This window comes from Chlamydotis macqueenii, chromosome 8, assembly GCF_036417535.1.
Source record: "Chlamydotis macqueenii isolate bChlMac1 chromosome 8, bChlMac1.mat, whole genome shotgun sequence".
NCBI classification, from domain to species: Eukaryota; Metazoa; Chordata; class Aves; order Otidiformes; family Otididae; genus Chlamydotis; species Chlamydotis macqueenii.
Window position 1 is genome coordinate 36,441,332 of NC_141563.1, and position 18,872 is coordinate 36,460,203.

Here is an 18,872-nt window from a genome sequence, read left to right on the forward strand (position 1 = left end):
TGCAGCACCGTGGATCGGAGAGCAGCGTTTGGGAAGGTTTAAGGATGCTGATGCGTATTACTTTAATATGCAAGAGGATGCTGGGAATTAGTGTTTGTTTCTGCTAGAGTGGGAACCACATTTGTGGTTTTCCAGAAAATCACTGGATGCCTGTTTTCGCTGTGCACTGACGGAGTCTTTAGTTTTTCATTTCAGAACTCTCACTGGGTGCTGATTTGGAAAATATTTTGTTGATAGAAGGTAAACTACTCAACAGATTTTCCTCCCGTGTAAGTATTTGCGTATTTGTGCTGTAAGGATTTAAACTGAAGATGTGGGAGAGGGCAGGAGGAGCCAGCCCAGACCTCTTTGTGATCTGGGGACCCCGTTTTACGGCTGCCTGCCAGGAGTGGGTCGGCATACGCAGGCCGGCTTCGGGGCCGGTGCTTGGCTCAGGAAAAACGCTTTTGAAAAATGGGTCTTATGTGATGAGCGTGGTCATTAAGCCCCTCAGGAATTCAGTTGGTTTGGATTTTTTAGGGGTTTTTTTAATAATTTGTGCTTGCAAAACACCAAGACTTCATTTGGTGAGGCCAAGCCAAATGAATTTCCACCCCTTCTTTTGCAACTAATATCGACATCTTACGAACTCTCCTGTATTACTTAGCTCTTATTAAATAGGATTGCTGTAGGTTCTGGCTGTGTTTCTCCGCAGATATTCAGTGAATTTAATATGCAGCACACATTGGGATGATTAATTTTTATTCCGATAAAAATTTGAATCGTTCAGAGATAAGAACTGACCAGTTCCACACCTTACGTCAGCTCCTATCCCTGTGCGGTTCCAGATGTTCTATGAAACTTAGGCTTGCGTCTAACATCTAAAGTTGATTTTAAGTGTGAAGGTGGTGTTTAATTCTTATTTTATCTCACACGTTCCAGCTCACATTAAATTATCAGGTAAACACATTATTTGACTGCAGTGGAAGGAGCTCTACCTCATTGTGGAAGAGCGGTGTTAATCAAAGAGTTGTGTATTTGCTGCTGCTGTCATTTTGATGCTTTCCTGCTCTGTGATTTTCGTATTTTCATATTACTCATGTTTGAAATAATGAATGTTAATGCCAATAAATTGTCACAAGCAGAAAATAGAAAAGGTTACAGTTTATTATTGCATTTATTTGACTATAAAGATTTTTTTTTCCCCAAGGTTTAACTTTAAATACTTTTTAATAGTGGTAAAGTGTGGCTGTAGCACATTGCCTGTCTAGTTTTCGGGGATTATCTGATCAGGCTATGGTAGGCTGGTCCCTGTTGTGAAGCCTGCCGGCATTGCCAGCGGGGCTCGGGCAAGCTCATCTTGGTTCTCCCGTACGTACGGGGAGATGTGAGCAGGTAGTCCACGAGGAAAGCGCATCTCGCTGCCTCCAGCTTGCTCTGGACCTTTTTCCCAAGGGACGCTTTGACCGTACTGGCCTGACCTGTGGGATCTGTGTGTTAAGCTTTCCTGTGAGGGGCTCCTGGGCTGGAGAAACCTGATTTGTGGATCCCAACAGGTTGGGTGGGAACTAGGCACGTTGTAGGTAAGATTGTGGGCATCATGGATGGATGCAAAAATAGAATATTAAGCAAGTGAATAATCTTACTGGTGAAAGAGGCGTTGGAAGAACGTGTAGACGTGGCACTCCAGGACGTGGGTTAGTAGGCGTGATGGTGTTGGGTTGATGGTTGGATGTGATGATCTTGGAGGTCTCTTCCAACCTTAAAGATTCTGTGATTCTATGATTCTAAGAGGAATTGCAAATTGGTGGATTTCTGTGGATCATTTGCTCGGAGTTGTTTTTTCTGAATTGACGTGCTTTTTTTATATCTGTCCTTACTCATTTATTTAATATTCATATTAAATTTCAGTATTAAAGCGCTGCGCTTTGACAGCATTTTATTTATACTAAACTTTGAGCTTTGTGACATTCATAATGAATTCATAATGAACTTCATAATGAGGTACCGGGACAATTAGCGAAAAGGGGATTTGAAAATGATTCCTGTCTGTATTGCATTGAAAGATGTATTTCATGTGACTGCTGGTGACGCTGGGTGAAATTCATTGGGTGAAATTTTTAAAAATAGAACTAGATTTTTACTAATGAATTTTATCATTGCTTCAGTGTGCCCTACTTGTGCTGATTGGTGTGCTGGAGATGTGTAACCTGTTATGTTTAATTATTTGTTAGCAAAACATGGTTTTATCCTAGTGGTTGCCTTCATCCAGATCTCCCAACTGTTGCTGATAGACCCGTCTCTAATGTTTTAGCCTTTCTGAGACAGATTTCCAGATGTTCTAACAAGATCTCATTGAAGTCAAAGGCAAAACTCGGCTTCCCTCAGATAAAGGAAGACTTAAAAATTGGTGCAACATGAGGAGAACATAGCTGAAAGCACAATAAATTATCCTTTTCGGTTTTGAAAGCAGTCAGCGCAGGGAGGAGAAAATTTGTAATGAAAAAGTTGGAATAAAATACTTATTAAGCTGGTTTTTTAAACAAGCTGAATTATTCACGTGGAGCTGAAGTCCCACGGAGGGGCTCCTGTGAGATTAACAACCCGCTCAGCCCTGGTAACGCCACCCGCAGCCCCCTTGGTGGAATCACTGTCGCGTACGATTAGACAATCGTTAATCTCTGCGTTACTGTTTTCTTTAGCAGAAATGACGTTCAACTTGTTTGTTTCTCATTCTGTTAAGTAGAGACAATTTTGAGCTGGTATCAGACGTAACCGTTGCTCTTCAAATTGAAAGAAATACAGATTCACTGGCTTAGAAACCATTTTGTCAAGTTCCTATGTCCAAACACGCCAACGTAGGAGACTAATGTCTTCCAGATCTGCTTCTCACATGGGGGACTTGGAGAAAGATCAGGTTCAGTCCAAGTTTCCGTTCTCCAGGGTTCAGGAACAAATACGTCTTACACCTGAGAGCGCTCACTCTTTTGAGTTGCGAAGCATCAGAGTTTTTCAGATGTTCACGTCTGAGATTTTGGTGGATGGTTTGGTTCACCACAGAAAAATTGGCCGGCGTCCTTGGTGACTTTGTAATACGATGCAAGAACGGAGGCAACTGTAGTTGCTTAATCTTCTTTATGCAGGCTGATCTCGTTGCTTGTGCCCAGATGAGGGACGGTTCCGTGGTCCACATTGCCCTCCGCCGTATTTATGCGTATTGACTTTATTTGACATAAAATGCGACCTACCTTCTATGTCACTCCTGGTGTTAAGTCATCTGGTGCAGAACAGAATCCGACACACCGCGGAGGTTGGAGGAATGAAAAAGATTAAGAGGCTCAGCTTCCCATCGTTCACAACAAGATAGTTTTCACGCCAGCTGCTTCCCGGTGTATGTATTTTCTGTGACAACCGGGGCAATTTTCTGTCTCAGCAGGTAGATTGTTCTGTGGAGCGGTAGACAGCCGTTGTTTAGGAGGAGCTGAAGAGACAGAGGCATGATATTAGGATCCAACGCAGCTCCGCCTAAGTGCATCTTTTCTCTCCGCGCGGTAGGGGTTGAGCTGCACTCCTAACGAAGCGTTTCTTAGGCAGACGGAGAAGTGTCGTTTATCAGCCGTGAACTGCCTCGTTTGGGGGACTAGATCCAGCTCAGAATTTTCTGCTGTTGTGTCAGTTGCTTTCAGAACTGAGAGAGAATTTAATATCTAACCTGCTCTTTGGGGAAAAACAGCAACATATTGCACGCGGCAGCAATAATTTGTGTTTCAGCCGGCCAGGCCTCCTGCGGTAGGAAGCGTGGGGTTGGGGGGGTGTATGCGTAGCACCCAACCGCGCGCACCTTGGCATTTGAAAAGGTCATCGTTTTTACTTAAATACCGCTTCTTGCTTCAAGTGGGGAGATCCTGACACACCGTACGTAGAAGAGCATTGTAACACGAACGGAGGAGGGCGTTTCGCCAGCGCCTGTTGATGGCGATTGCAGATTGTGCTGAACCTCTGGGCTTTGTTGCGGTTCAGAGTTGCGTATTTGCTGTCCATCATGAAAACGGTGGTAGCGGTTCTGGAATGACACGCTGTTCTTTGGTTGCTGTATGAGTAACAGAGAAGCACCAAGAATGCATGAGATGTTAGGCTGCATCTGGTCTCTGTTGGAGTCCTTCAGCCCTTTCTTTCGAAGGAGGGCACAAAGCACAACTGACTGAAGAAGGGACAGGACATATTTTTCTTAAATCAACTTAAATAGAAAGACAGGTAATCTTATCCTGCCGGTAGTCACTTTAGTCCGCAAGGTACGAGACCTTTCTCAGCCTGGCCCTAGCAATTATATTTGTAACGTCAATGTAACTCTAGATGTAACCTTCCAGTACCTAAAGGGGGCCTACAGGAAAGATGAGAAGAAACTCTTCAGTAGGGCCTGTTGTGACAGGACGAGGGGTAATGGTTTTAAAATAGAGGGAGGTAGATTTAGATTGGATATTAGGAAAAAATTTTTTACACTGAGGGTGGTGGGACACTGTCCCAGGTTGCCCAGAGAGGCGGTGGGTGCCCCATCCCTGGAAACATTCCAGGCCAGGTTGGCCGGGGCTGTGAGCAACCTGATGTGGTTGGAGATGTCCCTGCTCCTGGCAGGGGGGTTGGACTGGGTGGGCTTTAACGGACCCTTCCAGCCCAAACCATTCTATGATTCTATTCTATGATTCTAAATCCTGGTCTTCAATAGGACGAGCTCCTGTAGAAGTAAGATAAGATGGCCTCCCAGCTCTCCACTGGAAAGATGAGCAGATTGCTTTCAGGACTGTCTGTGTTAGCTTGCATGGTATGCTAGTTTCAGTCAGCTGAAACATTTTCTAACTTAGAGAAGCAGTACACTCCATAACTTTTCCAAGCAGTAGGATCTTCAAAAGCATGTTCATCGTCTTCTTTTCCCCTTAATGATGTTTTCTGCGCAGAGTACTGTTTGTGTATTGGCCCAAATATGTGATGCAACTAAGTCCTGGTTAATAGAAATGGCAGATTTACTACCGTTTGTGACAATATATGGAGGTTGTCTGTGAAAACACACGCACCTCCCAAATCCAGACCATGACCAGCTTACCTTGCTGATTCATACCGTGTATTTGTACATGCGTGTGTTTGTGTGTGATAGCATGAAGTGAAATTTAGCCTGAAGTCTCTTTTTCTCTTCTTTCCTCCCCTGCCTCCCATCACTGAATATTCTGCTTTTTCCCGCAGTGTTTCCCCTGTAACTGCCCCTACAATAGGTTGTCCCCTCCAGTCTACCAGACTGTCTCCTTCTGGTTCTGTGTGAATCGTTTAAAGGCGTACGTTCCCGTTACAGTGCATTAATTTCCTTTCGAAGTCTAAGACATTTTCAAATGGTCATTTGAGATATTGCCTCTTCTCGGTAGCTGTGATTCTTCTCGGGGCATTGCTTTGGTCTCGAAGAGATTAAAACTCAGTTTTGGGAAGAAGCTTAAGCACATGTTCAACATTAAGCACAATAATCTTGACCCGTACAAGCATTTGAATTCCCTTCCCGGTGATTTACCTCTGTTTGTTCAACTGATTCACGTGTCACGATGCTTCCTTTTATTGAAATTCGCTCTGTTTATTGTGGAAAAAACCCTGCGGTGTGATGTTTAATCAAAAAGACGTGATGGTCAGAGAATAAATCTTGCTCATTTGAAAACATTTATACAAGGAGAAGGAAAATCTATCAGAAGCAAGTGAGAGAACCTCCAGAGAACGGCAAATACAAGTTAGGGGCCGGGCGGCCGTTTCACTCCTGGGTTCAGTTTTGCTGGATGAAACGTGAAGTTCTCGTTTTGTAAATCTTGTTTTTAATGATCCGTTTCCCCAAGTAGCCTAGTAGGAGAATTTAGCAGAAATAATGTTTTGATACGTTGTAATCTGTTCAGGACATAGCACAAATATCCTGTAATTTCTAAAAGTCTACAAATTAAGAGTAGAGTCAGAGAACGATATGAAACTACAGATCTATGGAATAAATAATTCAGTAATTCTTGAAAACTTCTTTTTAGGAAAAAAATATCAATTTCACAGGAGAGTTTAACACAAATCTTCTCCATGTATCTTTTCAGATAATTTTTTTATCAAATTCAATTGACGTCTTTTTAATTGAAGTGACACAGATGTTTTCTGCAGGAGAAACACGGAGGAACCACGGGCAGAACGGAATTGACCAGCGTATTTGGAACTACCCAGTTCCTTTTAACTGAGTTCCTCAGGCCGTATTTGTGTTTCTAGTGCAAGAATCTGCCTGCTTTCCCTGACTACAACATTTTGATTCTTGAACTGTTGTCACGTGGTGGATGTGTTTGTTAAGAGCATCGCACTGGGACTCCAGTAACAAATACAGGCGTTTACCTTTGGTTCTGCTGGGGAGAGCAGTGCCGGTGAACATCCAGAGCCGTTTACGCTTTGGGCCTTTCTGTATTCTGACTCCTGCTCAGTTCTGTCGTAGCACAGAATCGTTTAGGTTGGAAAAGACCTTTAAGATCATCAAGTCCAATTGTTAAACCAACACTGCCAACTCCACCGCTAAACCGTGTCCCTAAGCACCACGTCTCACGTCTCTTAAATCTTTCCAGGGGTGGTGACTCCCCCACCCCCTGGACAGCCTCTTCCAGTGCTTGACAACCCTTGCAGTGAAGACATTTTTCCTAATATCCAATCTGAACCTCCCCTGGTGCAACTTGAGGTCATTTCTTTATGATTTGGAAAGTGGACATTGCGAAGATAGGCGTGTTTCTTGATCCCGTTGGCTGAAGCCACCATGCCAGCTCTTGCCAACACTTGTACAAGTGGATTTCCAGTGGTCCAGTGTCTTCCTGGAATATGAGAAAGGATTTTACCCCCAACTACAAAAACTCTATAGCTGAGTCGATCAATCAAGCAATGTTATGTTGAGTTTTGAGCGGTAGTTTATTGAAGAGCAAATGGGCGGTGGTGCTGGATAGTGCTTCGGCCTATGGCCGAATGTTGCTTACGACAGGCGCTAACAGCAGCGCAGTGATGGTTGTTCAAGGTTTTAGCGTCTCCTAAATGAATGAGTGTTACCTCTTGATTGTTTCTAGGGGTTTTTTTTGTCACTTAAAGGTTCTCTTTCAGTCCTGGTGCAGAGTATAGCTAAATCCCAATCTACCGAATTCTTTTAAACGGGCAAGCAATTATACTTCCCAGCATAATTCAGCGGGTTCATTGCTTTGGTTGATGCGAAGACTTGCTAATCCAATAACTGAGATAAGTGCGTTTGCATTGTGTTCTGTCGCTAATAAAATAGTTGCCATTTAACATCTTGCTGGCTCAAAATAGCTAGACCTTGGGCCTAATTACAGAGTTTTCTTGTGCTTAAGATTGTGTACGATGGAGGTTGAAAGGGTTTGTTTCCACGGAAACAAATGCACTGCGCTTGCCTTGCATCGAATGTTTCCTGGAAGAAAATGCCGTAACGGGGCTCCGGGGAGACACAGGTGTCGGGAGGTAACGGCGGGCTGTGCAGGGCCCTGTTCTGAAAACACCTGGCTTCCCTGAAATTGGGAGCGGATTTCTCGAACGGCAGTTTGGGTGTGTGAAGAAAGCCGTGTCAGCATCCTAGTTCTGGCGTCTCGGGCTTTGCCGCCCCGGCCCAGCAGGGTTTTGTGGAGATGTCGAAGCGCTCGTGGACGAATATGCAGTGCTATAGAACATCCTTTACAGTTAAAATGATGCACCGCTATATATTTTATTTTGCAGCTCTACTTTACGTGTCGCTTTTGTTTGTCGTATTAGATAAAGAAAGTCAACATATCTCGGGGAGACGTATTGCTGCTGGTTTTATGTGTCGCTGCTGTCAGGTCTACAGGACCTTTTGCAGGTGAGCTGTGCTTTGGGCTAAGGAGTGCGGAGGGGAGGTGCTTCCCGATTTCTTGTCCTCTTCTCCAAAACTTGGTTTTGTCAGGGAAATAGGAGAAATACAAAATAATTTGAATATTGTAGTAGAGGATAAACACGTTGGAAACAGTCCAGATGCCAAAGTCCAAAAGTTTTCTGTGTGGGGGGTTTTTTTTTCTCCCAAAGTTGGAAACCTTTAAGAAGCGCGTGCCTCCTCCCTGTTCCTGAGACAGGGATATTTAGAGGGTAGGGAACGTAAGTGATAAGGAGTAGCGGTTAAACATACGCACTCACGACGCTGGGCTGCGCCGCGGACTATTCTGAGATGCGTGAGTAACTCTCTCGAAGGACTCAAACCTCTTCACGCCGTCTGTTCTGGGAATGGTGGTTTTTCATCACACGCCATAGGTCATCCTGAAAGCCAGACAAGAGCAGTCCGCAGAAAACATCATGAGGACCGCGGGAAAAGCTCTTCCAAGGGCACCTCTCTGCCGGGAGACTTCGTGCAGAGCAAGTCTGTCCTTCTTGAAAGTAATATGTAGGTGTTAAATTATATGCAGTGGCATTTCTCCTTCATAGTGTTGCTATAACGCCAAGCTTCGGTAAAATAGATTCACGTTTTCTGTGGGGTTTTGGCAGGGTTCGTGCTCCTGAAAAGTGAGGTCCCCAGTGTCCTGCAAAGTGTTTGCTGGCAAAACTGGGAAATTTCAGCTGGTTCTGAAAGAGAGTGGTTCTGAGAGAGAGTGACGCTTTGGGATTGTTAAATCCCAGGTCCAATCCCCTGGAGAAGCGGCACTTCCAGTGATGGTGGGAGAGGTATGTGGGTGCTGAAGCTCACACCGGCATCGCCCGGGGCTGCCGTTCGCTGGGAATTAGATGTTCTTCCACTGCTGGTAATACTGGCAGGAAAAGGAGCGTTATCTGGCAAACACTTTCTGTGCTGCTGCCTGATATAAACCTCTTCAGCACACATCTCACTGATGGACGGGTACAACGTGAAGCCGATCCTCATGGCACTGCCTTTGGAAGTGCTCTGCCTGGAACAAAAGTAGGTACCAAAAGCAGCGTGGCCAGCGGGTCAAGGGGATTCTGCCCCTCTGCGCCGCTCTGGTGAGACCCCACCTGCAGCACCACGTCCAATTCTGGAGCCCCCAACATCAGAAGGACGTGGAGCTGGTGGAGAGGGTCCAGAGGAGGCCACGGAGATGAAGAGAGGGCTGGAGCAGCTCTGCTGTGAGGCCGGGCTGGGAGAGCTGGGGCTGCTCAGCCTGGAGAAGAGGAGGCTCCGGGGAGACCTCAGATATGGACGGGGCTGTGAGCAACCTGATCCGGTTGGAGATGTCCCTGCTCCTGGCAGGGGGGTTGGACTGGATGGGTTTTAAGGGTCCCTTCCCACCCAAACCATTCTGTGATTCTGTGATTTTATAGGAAGATGAAGGAGGTGGATTCCCAGCGTATGTACCTTGAGAAGAAGAGTTCTGTGTATTCAGTGAGAACAAAATATAATGGTCGCATAAGCGACAAGATGTGTTGCTAAATGCACGGGAAGAGCAGTTCTTTTGTTGAACTGTGGTTGATATTCTCTCATTGTCACCTTGCTTGGCCGCGGAAGGATTTGAGTGGCGTTCCCGTGCTCCCTGTGCCCAGGAGTTTGCAGAGGCTGCAGCTCAGCCAGGGTAGCAAAAAAAGGAGAAAACGTCCTGCGCGCAGCGAAGCGCCACCGCTTCCTTTGTGCCCCCCAAGAAGATTTCAAACCAGATGCCAGCAGTGCCAGGAGCGCTGAGAGGAGGCAGAAGTAGCCACGGTGGCTCTAAGCCACCCCAGAGCTCCCCGGCTCCAGCCCCGGTTCGGAGGAGATGGTTGCCGTGTGCTGTACGTGTTTCACAGCGTGCTGCGCTCCGTGACGGGCGTTTAATGACGAAGCATGGCTGACTCTGGGAAGCGTTCTGGGATAATGATGCCACATTCACTGTTTTCAAATTATTTAAAAATTATTGCCGTTCTGATTTTTCCGCGGTTTTGGCATGCCGAAGTCTCCTGGCTCGGATGAATGCGTAGAGACGTGTATTATTCTGCTGCTGGCAGTTAAAATGAGTGTGATTTCAGTATGAAGAAATAGCTATTGTCAATATAAGTTACTTCTTTGTTCCAGAAATGTAATAGATCGTTGAGAGGGAAGTTCAGTACGCCAAGGAAATGATGTATTAAACAAAGTCTGAACACTGCTAAGTTTTGCAATGTTGTCTTAGCTTTTTAAATTTTCAGAATGGGTCTGAGAAACTGAAGATTCCCTACTTTTTAGGGTTCAAGATATTATATTGTCTTTTTTAGAGTGAAAATCAGGGATTGTAATATGTGCTGATGGTGGGCGATCACTTGGGATGGCCATGGCCGTGGCCGGCGGTGGGTGGGAGAAACCTGCTTGCAAGTGAGGAAGCATACATACGGAGAACGTGATTAAATTTAGTCCAGGGCTTCTTCCCCGTCACGAAATCAAACGTAATGGAAAATATTTTAAAATCTTGTACTCGGAGGAGATTGAGAGCGTGATGGGAGTTAACATTACGGGAGAGAGCAGAAAGGAGCGGTCTGAGCGCCTGAGGAAGCTGCTGCTTTCCCTCGTCTCCTGTCAGGAGATAGCTCCTTAAGCACCGCACGCGGAAATTGTCCTCTGCTCGTTGTAACGCAAAATGCCGTGGTGCGGAAATACCCCGTCGTCAGTCAAGGAGAGAGGAAAGCTAATGCTCTCGAAAGCTACAGCATAAAGGGAAAAAATTTTAAAAAATGTCTTGAGGGTTGTAAGTCATAATATTATGACCTGTGTTAAAGAGGCAATTATGTTTTTCACGTATAAATCGGTGCTGTAGGTGAGGTCTAGGGAAAGCAGCAAAGCTCGTGGCTGCTGGGTGCCTGCCGCCCACCGCCCTGCTCCTCATCCTCGCTCATGCCTAGAGATCCCCTCCTTTACCTAGGGACCCAAATTGGTGTCCAGCTCCAGATCCTCGAGGCTGGAAACGCCCGGGGTGTATTTCTGGGGGTTTATTGCTCACCCAGAAGCCAGCCAGCCCGGTGCGGGGCTTGGCTTTTCTTCCTGGCCCGCAGCAGGGAGCGGGAAGACGGAAGAGCGTGCCGGCGTCGGGCATTCCTTCGGCATCTGCCTTCCCAGGTGGCTCCAGCGACGGAGGGGAGACCTGGAGTCACGGCCTGGAAGAAGCCTCACGGTGCTTGATACGTCACCCCTGCCTACGCTGAGGTGCCTCATCTCTGATTGTTAGTCTGCTTACAGGCGGTGGGATTCTGATACGCAAGGAATTCCAGCGCTCTTTCTCCGTTCCTTCATTTCATCTCATCCAGCAAGCAGCCGGCAGTATTTCTTCCCTACCCAAGGTAATACAGCAGCTGTGTTACTGAAAAAGCGGAGCATCCAGAGCAAATAAATGTCGTCTTGGGCATAAAGCCGGAGTTTCTGGTGGGTTCTCTTTCCATCGGGTAAATGAGGCTCGGTTTTGGGTTAGTCGCTCCACGTGCTGCGGTGCGAGCTCGCGTCCCCGGCAGCGTCTCTTCCACAAGCGGGTCTGCGAAAGCTTTCGAGCTTGGAAGTAGCCAAAGCGGAACAGAAAACTAGAGCTCTCTAAAGATGCAATAAAAGCGTGGATCCAAATGTAACCCAGCTGGAAAGCTGCTTCTCTGTACAGCGCATTCCCAGCTCTGAGGCTCTGCCGTGCTCTCACCAGAAATGTGCATTCTGAAGATGTCATCATATATCCTGTTGATATAAAATAGAGAAAAACTCTCCCACTAATTAATTGGAAGCCAGGTCAGCGCTCAGCCCCCTCGGAGCTGGTTGTGGAGAGCATGGCGCTCGGTGTGCGCAAAGCAGCTGCTGTTGTGGGTTCGTTATGTTGTTTTCTGTTGGAAGCTTTTCAGAAACGCTCGCAGGGAAGTTGCAGGGTGGATTGAGTAGGAGCAAGCCGGTTTTCTTTCTTTTTTTTTTTTTTTTTTTTTTTTTTTAATTCCTTTTTTCAGTTTGCTCTGTTTCTTGCACAGGCTCTTTCTGACCCTCTCCCACTTACCCACACCAGTCTGGTACGTCGTTGGTGGCTCACTGGGCTGCGGTACGATGCAAGAGCCTGGTCCTGCGTGTCCATGTGAGCTTCTCATTTATAGAATCACAGAATGGTTTGGGTGGGAAGGGACTGTTACAGCCCCCCCAGTCCAACCCCCCTGCCAGAAGCAGGGACATCTCCAACCAGATCAGGTTGCTCACAGCCCCGGCCGACCTGGCCTGGAATGTTTCCAGGGATGGGGCATCCACCGCCTCTCTGGGCAACCTGGGCCAGTGTCCCACCACCCTCAGTGTAAAATTTTTTTTCTTAATATCCAATCTAAATCTACCTCCCTCTATTTATGGAAAGAAGGGAAGGAAGGTTTTGGTGAGAAAGAGTGAGGTGATGTGTCTGTCTGGGGAAGATGGGTCATCCTGGGAGAGACTGGTTTTGCGTTTGTGGAGGAGAGATCCAGGGTGTATGGAGAGCATCGCTCCAGAAGCTGCAGTTTCCTGCTGCCAAATGACTTTTAGTGATGCTATTTTTAGAAAACACGAAGTGCTTGTGCCGTCTCCTGCCTGTATCTATCCAGAGCTCCGCAGAGCAGGTTCAACGTGAGCATGAGACAACGTGGGGGAGCCCATCACTCGCGTTCAGTGCCTCCCAAACGCCCGTCGCACAGGGGTGGGGACCGCGCCGGCCGCAGAGCTGGGCTGAAAACAGCCCTGAGGAGTCGCGTTGATAATTAAACACTCGTCTGCATTGGGAAGAGGTTCCTGTCAGCCTGTCCCTAATGAGTAAGCACCTGTAATTATGCTTCCTGCTTTCTGCAGTCCAACACTTGGCTCATCTTTTCCTCGTGCTCCTGCAGGGTCTTTGGCATCTGCGTTCTGCAGAAGAGTCTGTGCGAGATCCCAGTCAGATTTTGGAGATGGTTATTTGCTGGCACACTGAATTACCTGCAGATTTCGAGTCACTTACAGCAGGTATAGCTTGTTATTTGGTGTCTAGCATTCCAAAATGCAAGAAAAACAAATTATCTTCATAGAATGATAAAATGGTTTGGGTGGGAAGGGACCTTCAAGGGTCATCCAGTCCAGCCCCCTGCGCGGAGCAGGGACATCTCCAACCAGATCAGGTTGCTCAGAGTCCCGGCCAACCTGGCCTGGAAAGTTTCCAGGGACGGGGCATCCACCGCCTCTCTGGGCAACCTGGGCCAGCGTTCTGCCACCCTCAGCGTAAAAATTCTTTTCCTGATATCCAATCTAAATCTCTCTCCCTCTACTGGGAAACCATCACCCCTCGTCCTGTCACAACAGGCCCTGGTGAAGAACCTCTCTCCCTAATCTTAAAATTAGGTTTGATGAGCTGATTATTTTGAATGGGTGTATGTTTTATGATTGCATTTCTTTAATTCTGTTTTTCCATAATACCCGGAGAGTGCTGGTATTTCATGTAAGGCTTGGTAAGGTTCTCGCAGCTCTCGGGTCAGTCCTTGGGCAGCCGGATTAAGAGAAAGGAGGAAATTTGACTTGCAAATGGGAATTTCGTCATTATGAATCAGCGTGGCCAGAAAGGAAGAATGAATGAAAAGCTTCTGCCTGGCTGAGCCGTTGGTTTGGTGCGCAAGCCATCGCGTCCTTTCCAAATCAATAGCTCGCTTTGGATTCCACAAAGCGAGCCGCGGCAGCGGCACGTGACCGAGAAACCCAACGAGATAAAGGTTTGTGAAAGGGTCGATGCAGCTCTGCAAAACAGCTATTAAAATACCGGGGAGCAGAAGTTCGTTTCTGGGTGGTTTTCATCTTTTTTTTGAGTATTCCTCTAAATGTATTTAATATTTTATTTATTTATCTGGGGTGAAAACCCCAATATCCTCTTGCGTTAGCGTAGGATCTTTAGTCTGGAAATTAAATGTTCATATTTTTCCAAAAGTGCCACGCTTCTGGCTTGTCTCAAGCTATCCAATGTATCAGCTGATTTTTTTCAGGCTGCTGTGCCGATGCCTTTCGAGGACAGGGAACATTCCTGAGCCTTCGCGGCAGCCTGCTGATGATTGAGGGAACAAAGGTAATGACGTGCTGAAGCGCCTGGAGTGTTTCAGGCCGGCGCGCCAGCAGGCCAGCCGCGCGAGAGCTGCGTTGTGTAACTTTTCTGAAAGACGTGGAAAAACGTTGCGTGCTGGGTTTCTAGAAAAATGGGTTTGAAGAGTCTGTCACGAAACATTTGATGTTTCCCCGGTAGAGCGCCGGTATTGGGGCCGCCAGGATGGGCCGGTGGAGTGAGGACTTGTCATTAGTAGGGCTCGCAAAGCCATTTTATCCTCTAATTAATAAAATAGATGTGGTACCCAATGGATAAAGATCAAAATGAACACTTTGGTGATGTTTTGAAGTGCGTGGGAGCAGGTGGCGGGGCACTCAGCGGTGCTCAGGCCCGGAAGTGAGGGAGAAGCGGGTTCTGATCGTAGCCCATGTTCATTTCTGTCATGTTGATACTGCAATTGCTGGTTTCTCACTTGGGTCTTTAGTGGAGGATAATTATTCAACTGTCTGAGAAGCTGTAGGAGAAGAAAACAGGAGAATGACTTATCGTCCTTCCCACCCAGCCACCGTTTGATTACTGCCACGTTCCCTGCAATTACCCGCGTCAAGCTCGGGATGCTCGCCCAAGGGAAGGGTTGGGAACACGAAGGGAGAGACCGCAGAAACGGAAGTGGGGAGGGAAAACGCAGAGTCGCAGTGTGGTAGGATGGGAAAGAAGGGATGGCGCACAAAAACATCTGTTACCAAGTCGGCAGTGAAACGGAGGGTGCACCAGAGTTGTCATCTAGAAGCCCCACCTCATTGAGAGATGCCTGGAGTATCTTCTGAGCTGAGGTCTGAACTACGTCCACCGGTCACACGGCCTGCAGGCCAGGGTCAAAGGTGTGCAGGGGTCTGCGGGTCTGTGTGTTGGTCTCCATCCGCGTGTGTTTGTGGGCTTTCTTCAGATAGAAGATGCCCAAGTCTGTGGTCTCCACAGATTTGAAAGCAGAATTATTCACCACTGCGTGTAAAACTGGCTGCTTTCAAAGTAAATCGGCTGAAGCGGAGATGCGGCAAACGAAATGCAAGGTGCAAAGTGCGTGCGTGTTGGTTATCCGTACTCCGTCTTCGCGTGCACGCTTTTTTATTGGACTTTTCACTTGCACCTACATTTTTAGAAAGCGTTCTTTAACGTCACTAGAATAAAACACGGTTTCATGGTTCATCCACCGGGTACAGGCGAGAAGCACGTCGTTCCTCCAGGCTGGGGTTTTTCCTTAGCTTTGGCCGCGTCGGTGCGAACCGTTGGGTTGTGACTGGGTACGTAACGACATTTCCCACCCGCCCCCTTCCTGTCTGTTTTGAAATTGGGTTTGAGATCTTCATTAACACGACAGGTACTCGTTCACCGTTCCAGTTCGGACTGACGGCGCACGGGCAGGGCGGTCTGACAGGTCACCAGGTTTAGATGTACCCACCACCTCCACGTAGCCCGTTAGTCCATGTTTGCTTTTGCGTTGGATTTCAGGCGGTGATAAAGCCCTTCGGTTGTCAAGGTGAAACGTCTCGAGACTCCGCTCGAAGGAAAAAAATCCGCAAACAGAAAATTTGCTGGCGCGTGCTGCGCGTTTCTTGACATTGAACTTTCTGTTTCCCAAACGGAGGGAAGTGCCGCGTACGCTCCAGCCCCTTCCCTGCCCCCACGTTGGAGCGGGTTCGGCATCCCCAAACCATCACGCTGTCACCGCCGATTCCGGCGGAGGTGCGCCCTCCGGCGAGGGCCCCGGCGCGGGTAGGGGTGCGTGGCGAGGGGCTGGCAGCCGAAGGCCGGGCTGCGCTGCTGCGGGAAGCCCTTATTTTGGGAGCTGCTCCGCGGCGGCTGTCTTCCCACCACCCACCCCCTGACGTCTCGATGCACCGGGGAGCTGCGCCGGGTTTGATGTTCAGGCGGCGGGATTTAGGTATAAAGCTTGTAAAATTCCATTTGTGCAGAGACAGGCGAATCTGCTCTCGCTCAAAGGCTGCGGGTGAAGTTGCAGCGGTGGAGGTGCCTGCTCGGGGGATTTTCCTGCGGGCAGAGCGGCGGGAGAGGCGGCTGGGGATCCCGTCCGGAAACGCGGACGCGGCCCTGAGCGACAGGAGTCGCGCACGGCGCGCCCCTCTCTGTGCCGAACGACCCCTTGCAGGGAGCGCGCGACCCTCCGAAAGCTTCGCTGTCTCTTCTGGTTTGGTGGGATGGATGAGCCAGGCCTTCTGCCGTAGAGACGCGCTCCCTCCTGCCTGTAGCCCCTGACCTGGACGGGGACCTGCGTGTCCCCCCCGGAGCTGCCGGCGCCTGCGTCACCCCGGGAACCTCGTCCCTCGCGTCGCGGTGCAGAGCGGGTTACGCAGGAGGGACCGGGGAGCGGAGTTCCCGCAGCGTCAGGAAACTTTGATTCATCTGCGAAGGTGGGGAATGAGCGAGGGATGCGACCTGGAAAGGATAAACAGGGATGTTTCTCCGGTTTGGAAAAGGCTTGATTTTTTTTTTTTTTTTTTTTTCTGTCTCAGGATCCCTGGAAGGGATTATACAAATGAGCGCAGGAAACTGCAGTCAGGGCTTTGCCAGAAATAGATTTTTTTTTTTTTTTCTGCTGATATAAATGAAGAAATATGGGAGTCCGTAGAGGCTCTTCCACAGGCACCCTCACGTTTTGGTTGCCAAGTCATTTGCGTCCGTATGCGAAGTGACATCCACCCCGCGATGGGAGTTGACATCTAATCACAAAGGGTAAAGCCTCCTGGAGGCAGCTGCTGCCCCGATACAACTTCCGAAAGCCAGAACTTTGGAGCGAGCGGAGAACGTACTGAATATTTTCGGAGGAGTAGCAGAGGAGTATCGCCCTGGAAGATGTTAAATATTAATTTTTTACCTCATCGCCGTCATTCGTGGATTTGGTGAGTGTTCCCTGGTGTTGTCTGGATCCGAGCAGTTCCAGCGGGCAAAGAGCTTGGAAGTGCGTGGTTGTGTGTTTGCAAAAAGCAGCTGCTGAACAGCAGCTCTGATAAGGATGGACGCGTTCCTCCAGCTGTAAAATTGTCACGGTGCTTGCTGAACATTTCCTTTTCCTCTCTTTCCTGATCAGATTTGGATCTCACAGCGCACCCTCATGATGCCTGGTAATGGGGGGGGCGGTGAAAAGGCTGGGGAGTTTTGTCTTGTGCTGAATTATTTTTGTTGTAAGATGTGTGCGAACGTGGATTTTCATTTTATGAAGCACTGAGTCACCCAGCCCTCTTTTCCCTTGGGTGGTTTGGTGGCGTTACCTCCCTACCTTCCCAGGTCTCCCGGCAGCCGCTGGCGCGTTTTAACAAGCAGCCGGAGCCCCCGCTGCTGCCTCCGCTCCCACCGCTGTCTTAGGGCAGAGGGGGAAACTTGGGCGGCACGTCCCGCGGTGGGTACAGCCGTTGCGTTGGATAGACCGCGCCGAAACGGCGTTGCTGTGTGCGGGTAGAGGTCCGCCGCCGCCCTTGAGGTGTGAAGTCGTACAGATACGGTGTGGTCTGCACAGCGTCTTGTAAGAGTGTAAACTACAGAGAGAGCTTGATACTCTGGGTATTCAAATTCTGCGTTCTGTGCTCTTACCTACACACATACGTTCTGCTCTTACGTAGAATTTATTCTGTGTAATCTTATTATCGCTTTGAATCGTTTAACGGCGGCTCCCTCTGCGTTAGGCTCTGGGATGAACCTGTGGCTTAGTGTCTGTGTATGTTAATAAAAACATCGAGGCTCTGAGTCTTTAAACGGTGCTGTGAAGATCCACAGTTGGCTTTCCTGCTCCAGAGCACGGTCTGCTCGTCGAGAAAAGCCCTGTGCGGTGTTTCAGGGAGAGGAGGATGGGAAGGTAAATATTTAGAGAAGAGGAGAAATGCATTATTGTGTTATCGGAGGAGCTCTGCTTAAAGCAAATGTTGAGAAAGGAGAAACGGGGGCCTAGAAACAGGGAGGCAGCAAGAAGGGGAAGGAAGGAGGGTCCCACCGGTTGCTGGAGTTCTCGGAGCGAGGGGCTATGTGTCCTCCCTTCCCAAGGACCCCTTCATGGCGGGGTGAGGGTTGCTTACTTAACCCCAACGGTATCTGTCATTACGTTGCGTAGACGTTGGGACTGTGTCTTCCGCGCTCAGTGAGGCGTTGGTGAATCGATTGGTAGCTGAGATGAGCAGGATTGCTCGTCCCATCCCGGTTGGGGTGGGCAGCGAGGTCGGGCTCCCCTCTGCTGCCGGCTGCGCGGTGGTCAAGGTGTCAGACGTACAACTGCTGTGCAACGCCTCGCGCGGTCTCGTTATTTTGGACGAGCACATTACCAGCATTCATCATCTTTGTACCAAAATACTTCAGCTTGCCTTTCTCCATCCGCGCCCGTTCCTCTGCAGCGGCAGAGGTCGGATGTGATGTCCAGGCATGCGTGTTGAAGACCCCAGTGGGATCTCAACAAGCGGTGTCAAAAATCCGCGTAACGTTGCCCCTGCAAAATTGATCTTGTGCGCGAGCGAGCTCCGAAAGCACCCGGCCGTGGGGGTACCCGGCTCGGCGCCAGCGGAGCAGGCTGGGCGAGCTCGAGAAGGAACGCGTGCCGTTGCTGCCAGCGCCCAGCGCCGTGCCAGCTCTGAAGGACGGAGATAAGTGAGGAATCTCATGACTGTGCCTGACACAGTGGCAGGCGTTGCTGAGCCCGTGTTGGGCCTTGCCTGGAATTATTGCCGTGGCTTCCCCTTGACGTTTGGGCAGGGGGAGTTGTTGGTTGGGTTTAGGAGGTTCCTCTGCGGTAGACACCCTGGTAAGCTAAGGCAGAGGAATTTTGGATCGGGGGGAAAGGAGTGGGAAGCATGAATCGATTTGCCGGAATTGTAAACGCAAGGAAGAGGAGAGACCGTGTGCGTT

At 48.7% G+C, this 18,872-nt stretch overlaps 1 protein-coding gene across 3 annotated transcripts in view; it reads left to right on the forward strand.

The window, feature by feature from the left end:
- PDE4B (phosphodiesterase 4B) overlaps positions 1-18,872 on the forward strand; it is a 189,618-nt gene that overhangs the window by 91,950 nt on the left and 78,796 nt on the right. Inside the window, exon 1 of one of the 3 annotated variants that reach the window (XM_086753167.1) lies at positions 15,913-16,885. The exons of the other annotated variants lie outside the window; for them this stretch is intronic. Within the exon in view, the coding sequence (XP_086609293.1) occupies positions 16,839-16,885 (47 nt within the window). The 5' untranslated portion in view covers positions 15,913-16,838. Of the gene's footprint in view, positions 1-15,912; positions 16,886-18,872 lie in introns of those variants that run through there. 3 annotated transcript variants of the gene reach the window in all.